The sequence below is a fragment of the Artemia sp. Qi Xiang Cuo genome, chromosome 1, assembly GCF_049724085.1.
Source record: "Artemia sp. Qi Xiang Cuo chromosome 1, ASM4972408v1, whole genome shotgun sequence".
Classification (NCBI taxonomy): Eukaryota; Metazoa; Arthropoda; class Branchiopoda; order Anostraca; family Artemiidae; genus Artemia; species Artemia sp. Qi Xiang Cuo.
Genome location: NC_142794.1, coordinates 44,710,853 through 44,724,653, shown reverse-complemented (window position 1 = coordinate 44,724,653; position 13,801 = coordinate 44,710,853). Strand labels below are relative to the sequence as shown.

General features: G+C 36.4%; 1 protein-coding gene across 1 annotated transcript; it reads left to right on the top strand.

Moving 5' to 3' along the window:
- Window positions 1-3,856: 3,856 nt before the first annotated feature.
- LOC148956365 (uncharacterized) lies at window positions 3,857-5,009 on the top strand. Its single transcript, XM_089090513.1, has 2 exons — window positions 3,857-3,887; window positions 4,624-5,009. The coding sequence occupies exons 1-2, from the start codon at window positions 3,857-3,859 to the stop codon at window positions 5,007-5,009; spliced, it is 417 nt and encodes a 138-aa protein (XP_088946639.1).
- The last annotated feature ends 8,792 nt before the right edge of the window (window positions 5,010-13,801 follow it).

Here is a 13,801-nt window from a genome sequence, read left to right as displayed (position 1 = left end):
CTTCTGAAGAAAACGGTTGCTGCGTACTTATAAAGATAATTACTCATGTCAATTTAATCAGCTGAGTGTCTCAGTCGCCAAATTAATAAAGGTATTTGAAACAAACAACACATAATGTTGGTAGAGCATGTGTATTCCGGATCCCGATTTAAAGTAATAAAAAAAAAAAAAATCCACAAAAGAAGTTTAAGGCGAGTGGAAATAAAGTCAAACATTAATTCAAGTGTAAAAAAAACTTAATCACTATCAATAGATAAGTGAAACCTAAAACGAACAAATTACAATAAACAATAAAAAAACGAACAGAAACTACCGCTAACAGGATTAGGGCTAAAGGTTGTAAAGACTGGTCACTTATCATTGAAAGTTGATATGAACTATTATTGTTTAACCTTATTTCTGCTTGCCTTAGGTTTAATTTAGGTCTTCACTTTTCTTCGATTAACTTTCTTTGTGGAAACCGTTCTTTTCTCATTAGTTCCTGTTCGTTTTTAACTGACGTAGCTCTTTTCATGGTTTAAAACAGGGGGTTTGGATTATTACTCGCACCCCGACAATTCCCTCCTAGAAAATTCTTCCCACGTGTAAAATTGGGAAGCCAAAGTGAAATTAGGGCAAATAAAAAGAACGAAGAAAAGAAGGAATTCTCAAATGTTCTACTTATATTCCAAAATACGGGCAGAATGTAGGGTGTAGAACCTAACAGTTTCCAGTAACGAACTGTAAGGAGCCGACTCGGGCCAATAGTAACCAAACTGTAAAAGAGGAAGACGCTACGAGCCTGAAAACATTTGTCTTTTATGAAAAATTGGGAAAACACACACGAAAAGGCAAGTGTTCTTGATAAAAAAAAAATCAAGCCATTAATTTCAGGATATTTGAAAACTTTACCGTGGAGGTTTGCGACAAGCCTATGGCTTTCTCCTGTATTGAATAAAATAAATGAATAAATACAATATGTGGAATTTTGCTTCTTTTTTTTCCCGAAGAAAGATCATAGATGTAGGCTATGTTTATTTTTTTGTGACTAAAGAGAGTTTACCACAGAAAAGTAGCTTTTCTGCCATTTTGTGTTACCAAACTATGATTTTACCCATGGAGCACCAAGTTGCTATTGATTAAAAATATAGCCAATCGATTTAAAAGTATCAACAAACTATTATTGAACTTCCCATTTTCGTAGGAAGTAATGTCGCATGGTTGTGCATTCGCTCCTGAAAAGTCACGTGGTCCATACAAGTAAAGGTACTTCAGACGGGAAAAGCTTTTGATTTAAGCCTTGTGGACACTAGCCCAGGAGTGGCCAACCCAAATTATCCTGCGGGTCATTTTGGAAATGCATCATAACTCCGCGGGCTGCATATAAAATTATATTATATTTAGACCTATATTAGATATTTTTTGGAGTGACAAATTAAAAAATAATGAATTTTCATAATTATGTTTACTATTATTTTTGCATATAAACATAAATAATGTAATAACAATAATGATGCTAAATGCACATTGTAAAAAGTATATAATTCTAAAAAAAATAAAATAACGAAATAAAAAAAAAAAAATCATAGAAAAATATTTATTTCACTAGTGCGATATTTGTTTCTCCTCTTTTTCACTTAACTTTTGCAAGTCGATCTCAATTTGCATTTTTGCATATCGTAATTGGTGTTGAAGGTTAGCGTTCTTTATGTTTTGTTGCGTCTTTTGGGTTTGGTCGATTTCATTTTAGAAAAAAAAAACGATTCGCAGGTGTGAGTTGAACCAAAACCGCTGACAACTTTTTGTGCCAAATTTCTGTAATTGGATAATTTTCTTTTGTGACGTAAAAGTAAAAAAAAAAATCTATTTTTGATTCTGAATTTTCAAACATGCGTTTTAATTCATTATTGCACTGTATGTCAATCAGATCCAATGGGAGATATTCTAGGACAGGCTCAACTTCAACATGAAAAGGAGATGAATATATTAAAAAAAATTTGGTATATGTTTTCCAACCCTAAATTATTGAATCGGCTTTCAAAAGCATCTGCAAGTATTCTTATTCCTTTTGCACATTTGATATAACTGTTACATTTTGATTTCTTAAATTTTTTCAGCAATGGAGTGATGAGCATTATTAATTTTCCATAGTGATTCAAATAACAACAATTTCTTCTGAAATGCTCTGATGTGATTAAATGCATCGACTATGAGGTTATCTTTTCCTTCCAATGATATATTTAATTCATTGACAATATCACCTAAAAAGCATAAATCCAATAACCACTCATCATTTCTTAATTTTGGCAAGGACCTTTGTTTGCCATTCATAAACAAATCAATTTCTTCTCGTAGCTGATAATATCGCTGTAAATATCTTCCGCGACTTAACCATCTGACTCGACTAACGTACACAGAATCTAATTTTCTTTCAGAAAATCCTTAAATTGTCGATGCGCAAGTTCATGTGATCGAATGTAATTCACTGCTTTTATAACTCTACTTGTATAACATGATACATTGATAGTACTTGGGCTATACAACATAATCATACAATAGTTGGGCTATATACATCAATAAATAATATTCTAAAGAATGAAACATTGAATCTGTAATGTTCCAGGATGTGCGCGCATCATGAGGGCGCAGAATATAAAAGTGTGATGAATCTCGCGGGGTGCAAAAATTCTTACGGTGGGCCGCAAAAATGTTTACGGCGGGCCGCCATCCGCCCTCGGGCCACGTGTTGGCCACCCCTACACTAGCCAATACTTTTTTGTGAACAGAAGTTGGTGACTTTTAGATTTTTTTTTTTTTGCTTAAACTAATGCTGCCTATTTGGAATGAGGAGCTATGTCGATTTTAAATTTATTTGGTTCAGACTTGACTCCTTTTTACTTAAATTCAATTAAAAAAAAATACCCTTTAAAAGTACTTCAGACGAGAAAACTCTCCTGGCGTACGCTTAGTGGACGACTTTCAATCGCAAGAAGTGAACTGGTATTATATACTAAAGTTGTCGGCAGCGATGCCACGTATTGAGGGAGGGGGATACCCTCTCCAAATGTTTTCAGCTAGCGGAATAAAAAAAAATTAAATCAGTAAAATGTCACTCTTAGCTGTTCCTGGGACATTTCACTGAGGCGCTTTTGACAATCCGAACCTACATAGTATTTTTCGATTTATTTTTACATCCTTTTAACTTTCCTTGAAAGTTTCAATATAATATCCTATTTTGTCACTGAGATAATGCAAATGTGCCATTTTGACAACGTTGATGCACTTAAACTCATTTGGTTTAGTTCAATAGCTGTATAAGTAGTACCAGCAGTCGTAGCAGTAGAAGTAGGATTAGCAATCGCAGTAGGAGTAGTTACGGCCGTAAGTAGTTACAAGCAGTGGCATTTACAGTCCCAAGTAGTTTCACTCGCAGTCACGAATAGTCTCTGACGCGTAGTCGCAAGTAATCGCGGTTGCAAATAGATACAACCGGAGTCGTAAGTAGTCGATGTCGCGATCAGTCGGAATTAGTCCAGTCGTGAGCAGTTGCAATTATTTGTAGCTACTTCTAGTCACAAGTTGTAGCAATCGCAAGTAGTAGCAATCTTAGTCCCAAGTAGCTGGAGTCGCAGTCGCAATTAGTTGTAGTTGCAGTGATTAGTATTCGCAGTTTCTAGTAGTCACAGTCGCAAGCAGTCACAGTTGCAACTAATTGCAGTCACAGATGCAAGTAGTAATCGCAAGGAGTCGCAATTGCAAGTAGTCGTAGTCACTAGCAGTCGCAATCGCAAGAAGTAGCGGTCTTAAGAAGTCACAGTCGCAGATAGTTGCAGTTAAAAGTAGTCACAGTCGCATTTGCAAAAATTTGCAGTCGCAGATGCAAGAAGTAATGGTCGCAGTTGGCAGTCGTAAGTTGTCACAGTAACAAGTATACGCAGTTACTGCAGTGGCGGCTCGTCCACTAGGCAAAGTAGGCGGCCGCCTAGGGTGGCAACCTGGGGAGGGCAGCAAAAATGGAAAATTAGAAGAAAAAAAATGATTTCACAATAAAACTTTATGAACATTAGATTGATTTACATTTTACAGGTCAACCTACTGATTCATACTGCATGAGAGACGTGAGTGACAGACAATACTCGACAGTGTCTGTTGTGCGCTGAGGAAGATGAAGAGGCGTGGGTCGGTACTGTGCTATATGCAGGGATTGGGAATCAGGGAAGGGGCGTGGCTGCCTCCGCGTACACTCAGAGTAGCCGCGTGGCCTTGAAGGTTACGAAGTTCTTTGCTTTTGTTCAAGAGATTTATGTTTATTTTGCTGCTTCAACACAACGTTGGAATACTTAAAAAAAAAAAATTTAACTTGCCGCTCAAGCCCCTTAGTGAAACCAGATGGGAAAGTCGAATAGATGCTCTCGTACCTTTTCGATATCAACTGGGTGATGTTCATAACGCTTTAATGGACATTTATGAAGATCGCTCTTTAAATGCGTCAACAGTTAGCAAGCAACTCGCGAGTGCAAGCTTTAGGTCTGGCAAAAAAACATTGAAAAATACAATTTTGTTGTAAGAGTAGTTTTATGGCATAGTACACTTTTTAAATCTACATAACAAGTAAGCAGTTACAATCCAAACAATTTGATTTAGCTGTTGACAAAGATCAACTAAGCAAAACCAAATTGAACTTACAAAGGTTACGTTCCGACGGTGGCTTTGGAAGTATTCTAGTTGACACCAGAGGAGTGGCAGAGGAGCTAAACATTAGACCAACATTTGAAACAGAACCCCTGCCAACTCGGTTGAAAAAGAAGAAAAAACAGTTTGATTACGAAGCGGATGATGAACCTTTGGTATCCCCTCAAGAACACTTCAAAGTCAATTTCTATTTTGCCATTCTCGATACTACGATTTATTCTCTGGATGGAAGATTTCAACACTTGAAAGAGGTTACTTCTATTTTCAGATTTGTCTACAACATATCCAACGTAAATGCCGGAACGACAAAGTCCTTGATGGACGATTGTATGAATTAACAACATTTTCTCCCAAACAATGAGGCTAAGGATATTGAACTCGACAAACTTTGCAATGAAGTTCAAGTCATTGCAACGAGAGTGCCCAAGAACATAAATCCAGAAGATGTCCTTAACTTTATCATAAGCAATGGCCTTAAAGATTGTGCCCAAATTTTTCCATGGCTTTACGGATTTTGCTGACTCTGCCTGGGTCTGTTGCTAGTGGTGAGCGTAGTTTTTCAAAATTAAAATTAATTAAAACATATATTCGATCCATCATGACGCAGGAAAGGCTTCAAGGACTGGCCGCTCTATCAGTTGAACAGGACTGGGCAAAAGACATTGGTTAGAAGTAACTGATGATTTCTTTCACAAAGATGAAATTAATAAAAACTAAGTTGTGAACTGTAAACCTCCTTTCTGTTCACTTTTCACTTTTCCCTATAATCTATGTAAACTTTTAGAATTAAATATATCTCTTCTTCAAAATTATCAGTTTTCTTTGATAAGTTCCTATTATGTACCTAATGAAATAAATACCCTGACACTAAGGGTTTCGCATATAATTATCTATCATGATTATGGTTGTACTAGTAGCCACACAGGCTAGATTTCCTTGTTAAGTATTTTTACATTGTTTGTATTTGCATTATGTAGTTTGTGATTGGGGGTGTAAATTAATGTAAGTCTCTTTAAATCCCCCCCCCAAAATGCATAAGAAGTGGGGATTTTGGGTAATGGTTCAATTGAGGTGGAAAATGAAAACCAAAAATCTAATTGTGGGGGGGGGGCAAAAAAATATCTTGCCTAGGGTGGCAGGATAGGTTGCGCCGGCCCTGAGTTACTGTAACAACTTACTGATGCCTCCTTTTGACAACCTGGATGTACATAGTGGGTTTGGATTTAGTTCAGCATTCCTGGAAGTTTCACCATTATAGCCTAGTACGTAGTGGTTGTAATATTTGTATACACATTGTATATTTGGATTAGTTCAATAACCCTCTGAACATGCCCTTAAACTTTCAACTTAATGCCCTAAGCGGTTCCTGAGATATTGCTTATGTACCCCTTTTGACAACCTGCTTGCACATAGTGTTTTTGATTTAGCTCAATATCCACCTCAACATTCCTAAAAGTTTCACTCTTATTACCGTAGCCTTAGTAGTAGTAGTAGGGGTAGTAGTAGTAGTAGTAGTAGTATGTATATAGTGCCTTTTCATTAATTCAACATCTCCCTCAACATGCCTTAAAACAAATACTTTACACCGCTCCTTAGGTATTGCTGATACGGCTTTGGACAACCTGCTTGCACGTGGTGTATTTTGATTTAGTTGAACACCCCCTCAACATTCCCTGTAGCTTTCAGCTTCATAGCCTTAGAAGTAGTTGTAGTAGGTATATACACAAAGCGGCTTTTGGCTATGTCAACTTCCCCCTCAGAATTCTCTGGAAGTTTCACCCTTCTAAGCTTGACCTTAGTAGTAGCAGTAGTAGTTGTGTGCACACAGCGGTTTTTGGTTAGTTTGACATCCCTCTCATCATAACCAGAAAGTTTCAAGTTAATGCTTTAAGCCGTTCCTGATCTATTGCCGATAGGCGCTTTTTACAACCTGTATAGACAAAGTGTGTTTTGACCTAGATAAACATTCCCCTCAAATTCCCTGAAAGTTTAACCTTATTACCGCAGCAACTGCAACAGGGGCTATCGCAGCCAATTTGCAAAGGCGATTGGCTTGCTTAAGCTGATGTTGCTGGCAATTTTCTTCACCTAGGACTTCTCTGAAGCTAGTAGTGCCATGGAAAAATTGAAACAAAACTTCAAGCTCTACTTGAAAAGCAGTAGAATCTGGAGGTCTTTCTTGGTTTGGAAAAAACGTTGCTGCTAGCTTAATATCTGCAACTGAACCTTTTTTTAAAGAAGGCTAAAGTTAGGATCAAATTGGCTTGAAATAGACTAGGTAATCGCTGAGATTATATCCCATGATTGTAGTCAACTTTTCAAACAGGTCTCTAAAATATTGTCTATAGAACTGATACATTGAGAACTGGAATTGACTCTGGGCTCGGCTGTCAAAACGAGATGATTTGGCAGCTGAGTCACCGACGACGATGTCTGACGAAATCTGCCTCTGGATCGACTCCTCTCATTCTGGCAAACAGTTTTACACTGTCAATAAAATTGTTCATTCTATCCTCCGATATTCGTTCGAAAAGTTTCTTTATAGCTTCAAGCATCTCAGTTGCGGCAATGATGTTGATCCCCTCTTCTTAAAGTTTTTCTGTTGCTATCCTGATCGTGTACATGATTTTGTTTTTCATAAAGATGAGGCAAACGATAAATTTGAAGTTTAGAGTCCTTTTTAGAAGGCCTCTAGCTTGGGCCTTCGACTTCGCATCGGTCTTTCTTATCTGTGTTTTTACCTAAAGGGCTGAAACTATTGCTTTAAAATAAGTAATTACTGCTTATATGGTTTCAGTCTTTGCAGTTTAACGAATCCATGATAAGTTTTGGGGATCGTTTTCAGTAAAAAAAAATTAGGCTGTTTTCAATCGAAGAGAGTTTTCCGTTATGGGTGACAGAATGCTTTGTAGATGAAAAGAAGAACATGTATATTTCGTCAAGGATGTTGAAAAGCTCAACACAGCAGCAACATTTTAAGAAATTGAAAATAAATTTATTGTGAATTATTATCTCAATTAATTAGTAGTTAATCCGAACCAATCGTGCTCAAATCCTCCTCAGGGCCATACTGTGGTGTTTCTTTTGATCCTGAAATTTTCCCCACAGTAGAGTGCAGACGGTTTGTTATCATTGTAATATCCTTTCTTGTTTTAGTTTAAAGCTTATTCCAATAGGCAATGCTTAGAAGTCCTCCAAAAAAAGTCCCCCCAGATCCCACCCCAAATACCAGTGAAACTTATGCCCATCTTGGCTGGTCAAGCCCACTATCACAAAGTTCACATGATAGCTCCAATTCTGAGAATAGGACAATGATCAGTGTAGGGGCTAATGTCACTATAAATGATGCTAATGGGTTTTAAGAGGTCCTTTCTAGAAGCTCAAAAAAAAAGGAAAAAATTCTCCCCAATCAAAAGCATTTTCCCTCTCCCTGCCCGAGATCCTCCCTCCCAAAACTTAGGAATTTACCTTAAAATTTCTCCTATTACCCCCTTTGAAATAAAAAAGATTACTGCAATAAGAGTTGTAATTTTCAAATTAATAGAATCATTGTTTTCTCTTAATATTCACCGTGATGGATCTCTGCTAATAGCACTCCCAGATGAGAAATCAACAGACGCAATAATTAATCTAAAATCCCTTCTGAATACTATAGTCAATACATCCAAATGGTAGCCAAAAGAATCCCCAGCAAAAATTGATTCTTATACTGGTCTCCCAGAAATACCCATTTATGAGTTAAAATATGGGCTCTCAGAAAGGGCCGGCAACACAATCCCAGTTGAGGAAGTTACCCAACTTGGTAAATCTAACTCTAATTGCCAAAGAACAAGTTTATCCTTCTTATTTACACTGAAGGAAAAAATTAATATCCCAGAAAAGTTATCCCTATTTGGGCAAATCAAACCGCACAAGGAATACAAACCAAAGCCTATCCAGGGTCAGAAGTTTCTTAAACGGGGACACACAACAAACAAATGCAATGAAATTCTCCTAGAGTGTAGTAATTGTAAAGCATTCCATCCTAAAGAGTTGATAACTTGCAACAACACTCAGCCTACATGTATCAATTGCAAAGGCCCACATGAATCTACCAATAAATCACTATACCCTGCATATAACAAAAGAGCACTAACACTCCAAATAGCAACAGAGAAGGCCATTCCATACCCCTTTGCAGCAATGGAAGCAAATGCTGCCCAACAATACCAAATGAAGCCCGTAATGAAACCAACCAAAAACCCCAAGTCAAACGCCCCCAATGCATCAAGTACTCCGTATAAAACACCATCCTCTAAGCCCCCTAGCTCACATCCCTATCAGAAGGAATCACCAAGTCAACAAGCCTCCTTGTCCGGTGAGATGAGCTCAGCCTGCCCCCCCCTCCCAAGAAGAAACAAACCAGAAACACTACCAGGAACTAATCCCTTAACTGACAAACAGGACGCACAACCAAACATGCGATCCCCAAATATATGCTTATTCATTCTAAACTGTAATGCAGTTCAGGCCATGAGCTACATCAACTACAGAAAACAAAAATCATTGCAGAATTGGCAAAAATCTACTTCCCTGAGGATATGCTCATTCAAGCAAAAAAAGATCTTGCTTTACTATTAACAAAGCTGACCATTGATACACAGTCATATGAAAAATAAATCAACAACACGACACATATCAATACTCCAGTGGAACGTAAGATCACTCACAGAAAATAAGCTAAATGAACTAATATCTTTTATGAATAATAATTCCATTAATATTGCTTGCCACCAGGAAACTCATTTAACCCAAAATCAACAAATTAAGTCTCTGGGATATACTATCCTTAGAAAGGATAGATCACCAGAGAGAAAAGGAGGTGGAGTAGCTTTAATACTTAAAAATAATATAAAATTCTGTGGCATCAACTTTCCAGATTTTGCAAATGATGTTGATGCAATTGGTATCAGTGTTTGGCTGAATAATACAAAAACCTACATAATAAGCTTTTATAACCATAATGGCCAAACTACAAATGCCTTAGATTTCTTTAAATATATAAATAATTCTAACATGTTAAAAAATATCATTATTTGCGGAGACTTCAATGCCTACAGCCTTTTGTGGGGGAATAAACCAGCAAATAAAGCTGGTAAATTGATTGAGCAAATGACTTCAAATAATATTGAATTAGCTGTTGCTACCCCTCCAAACCTGAATACATATTTCAACCCCGAACATGGCAGATTTTCTACAATTGACCTACAAATTGTGTCATTAAACATTTTGAATAAAATTTGTATAAATAAAATTGATAGTCTATGTACTGACCACTTTGCTATAGTTTGCTCCCTAAATGAACCTGCTGAAACCCGATCACTCACCTCAAAATATATCAACACTAAAGCAAATTGGTCTATGTTCCAAAATAAGCTAAATGATGAAATTACAAGTTTCACCCAAAATTCATGCATTTCAAACACAACAGTTGACACACATGCTGAAGTCTTGTCATCTTCACTAATAAATACAGCTAATCATGCTATTCCCAGGACAAAACCCACAAAAACCTTCCCTAAACACATTCCCAAAGCATGGTGGACAAATGAGTGCCAAAATAAATGTAGAACAAAAAAGGCAGGTAGGAGAGCATTCATAAAAAAACCATCACCTTCTACATATTTAAAAAAATTACAAGAAGAATCTAATCTAAAAAGGACTATAATAGATTCTAAATATAAATACTGGAATAATTTTGCAAATAATCTCTCCAGAGACACACATGAGCCAATTATAAGTAAAGTCATAAGCCACATCTGTGGGAAAAATAATTCCCCCAACCCACTCCTGTATGAGCTTATATATAATAATACCCATTATGACAATGATAATGAGAAAGCTAAGCTATTTGCAACTCTTTTTGTTAATAGGCTAACATCAAATAATCGAAGCAAAATGTCCCCAATTCCTATGAAACCAAGATACCAACCACGCCCAGGATCCGAGTATATAACTAGTCCATTTTCAATCCAGGAAATGGATAATGTAATACATCATATTAGGACCAAAACTAGCAGCAGTTCTGACAATATACACCCTACATGGATAAAGAATCTCACCCCTTCATACAATCAAGAACTGCTAAATTGTTATAATCAAGCTTGGGCATCTTCTATGTCCCCCAATATATGGAAATTTTTATCCCTCCTACCAATCATCAAAAAAATAAACCCAAAGATAACCCTGAGTACTATAGGCCCATAATGATTACTCCATTGGTGGGTAAAAAATTTAAGAAAATGATCTCTTACCGACTGCTCCGGTTTGTTGAAAAAAATAATATCATCCCTCACGCTCAAACTGGATTCAGGAAACACCACTCCTCAACAGATGATTTCATTTTGCTAACAAATGCAATAAATGAATCATTCTCAAAAAATAATATTTTAGTTGCAGCTTTCCTAGACTTTGAAGGGGCATAAAACAATGTGAACCACCAAATCCTTTTAAAGAAACTTGCAAACCTTGGACTACCCCCCAAACTAGTATCTTTGATAAAATATTTCATAGAAGTGCGAAGTTTTATTGTTTTTGTTGGCTGAGCCAGTTCACCCCAAAACAAAATAACCAAAGACCTAGCTCAGGGGGCTGTACTCAACTCCTTCATCTTTACCGTCTAAATCTATAACATTAAGCTCTCCATCACAAATCTTCAATTTGCTGACAAACTGCTATTATGGTCATGTGACAAAATCTTTGAGATAGCACAGTTAAATATGCAAAAGTCACTTCCAATTAGCAGAGTTCGCTCAATTACCTGTTTTGCCCACTGCACCTACCAAGTAAAAAGTGATCTAATTTCACCGAAAGCGGAACCATGTTAATGCAAAACTAACTATAAATGGAACAACTATTCCAAATGACAATCAAATTAATGAATTGGGTTTCATGCTTGACCAAAAACATAATTTCCACATCTACATTACAAAAACAATAAAAAAAATGCTATAGATAAATAAATGTGCCAAAAAGAACTCTTTCCACACCATGGGACTGTAAGGAGATAACCTTACTCCAGCTTTATAAATCACATATAAGACCCCATATTGACTATGGGCTCATTGTCTATGGTGCATGTGCAAAGACCCAGATGCAAAAAATTAAAACAACACAAAATGATATAATACGTCTGATATTTGGTCTCAGGAAACCCAGAAGCACCAAATTTCTGCTTGTCGGAGAGTGGATTATCAACAATAAGGGAGAGACGTAGCTTTCTCTTGACAAAAGATCTTACAAAAATTGAATCAAACAGCTCACACACCCTACATAATTGGTTAAGAAATCCAGCCATGTATAGAGGCATTGCGGATGAGTATGCCAATATTCAGAAGAATTTTTCTGTATCGGCAATGTCTATTGCACTTGCTTTTCCTCAATCCCCTCCATGGAATTGGTCAATTCCCATAATAAATACTGATTTCTCAAAGTGGAATAAAGATTTAACCTCCATTGCTTTTGTCCAGAAAAAATTTGCTGAACTTAATACAATTACTTATAAAAACCACTTCCAAATATTTGCTGATGGTTCAAAAATGAATAAGTACATAACAAGAGGTGCCTTCGTTTATCACCTGAAAATCGTAATGGGGAACAGATTATATTATTATGTGCGACGATTATTTTCCGAGTTGAAAGCCTTAATCATGGCATTCGAATAACTTATGAAAAACCAATATCTCATTCCTAATTCAAATAATATTATAGTACATTCCGATTGTATATCAAGCCTTTAGTTGCTGGCCTCAGCTCTTAAGTATAATTTGGACATTGACACTCATCATTGGGTCAGTATTATAGATAATCTTGCTTCAAGTGGCATAAGAACTTATTTTCAGTACATTCCTAGCCACTCTGGTATAATTGGTAACCATCAGGTTGATAAAATAGCAAAAAATGCTATAAATATTGACCAGTCAAGTAGGAGACCAATCCCCATTAGAGATATTTACCGATGGAGACTATCAGATACTGATTTTAATAAAATTATTCCTAGCCTTTCTCCCTTTCCCAATAAGTATTTTTCAAAAATTTATCATATAATTTTGTCTTGAACAAATGGACTAAATTTTCTCGTATTTTTGAATAAGTTTTCTAATTTAATGATTTAATTTCCCCTACGCCCTATTTGTAGACATTGTAATGTGAATAATGAAACAATTGACCATTGCCTATTTGAATGTAATATGCTGACGTCTGCACAACATACATTGATTTGTAAACTGTTAAAATGCTTCAAACACCACAAAATCTCACTATCAGCCAAGAGCCTAGCCAAATATACCTGTACACATAGCATAGAAATCGACATCTATCATCTCATAATTGAACTCCTAGAGTCAAAAGATCTACTGAAAGATATCTGAAAATATCTAATAAATATGAGGCAATCAAGCCAGTAGCTCTGTAGCCCACAGAGTGAAACAAAAGGAAAAGAGCTAAATAGCATTGCTGAAAAGCCGGCCTGCTGTTAAATAGAAGAAGAAGAAGAATTACCGCTATGTTCTAAAGCGATGTATAATCTGTCAGGAAATATAGGGCACACCACAATCAAGAAGTTCAGATATTTCCTGCAGGGCTCTATTAAATTGACCAGACATCGCACTTGCATAGTCATAAACTGGAAAAATAGCTTGTCCTGTGGAATTCCACTCCTTGACAATTTTCCTATTATGCTTTATGCCATACCCTGTCCGGTTTCGTCATTAGCCTCGCTAATCTCAAATAGTCTCTTTCTAAGTGTCCCTTACGAGCTGGTATAGCGGATTTTTCCTGCAAGCTTATCACAGTGTGAAGAATCGGGTATCGTATCATATAATTATATACTTAATCCAAAACTTCGTCGAAGATCTTCTCCCTGACTTCTGCTGAAAGAAAATCAATGAACTCTTTCTGAGAAATTTTGGGTAAATAGGTAAATTTCTGTGGTCTATATCGGGTACATCGTCTATACCTCGAGTACATGGTCTATATTACGGTTTATACGGTCTATATATATATATATATATATATATGTATCACTAGAAGTTGAACAATTTGAACAAAGTTGTCGTTTTGTTCTTTAGTTATCCTAAAGCCAATGCCCTGT

Bases quoted from the DNA above. Each gene is read 5' to 3' on its own strand.
- LOC148956365 (XM_089090513.1), top strand. From the start codon at position 3,857: ATGCAAGAAGTAATGGTCGCAGTTGGCAGTC. The intron at 3,888-4,623 runs GTAAGTTGTCAC...AATTTGATTTAG, and splicing joins AATGGTCGCAGTTGGCAGTC to CTGTTGACAAAGATCAACTA.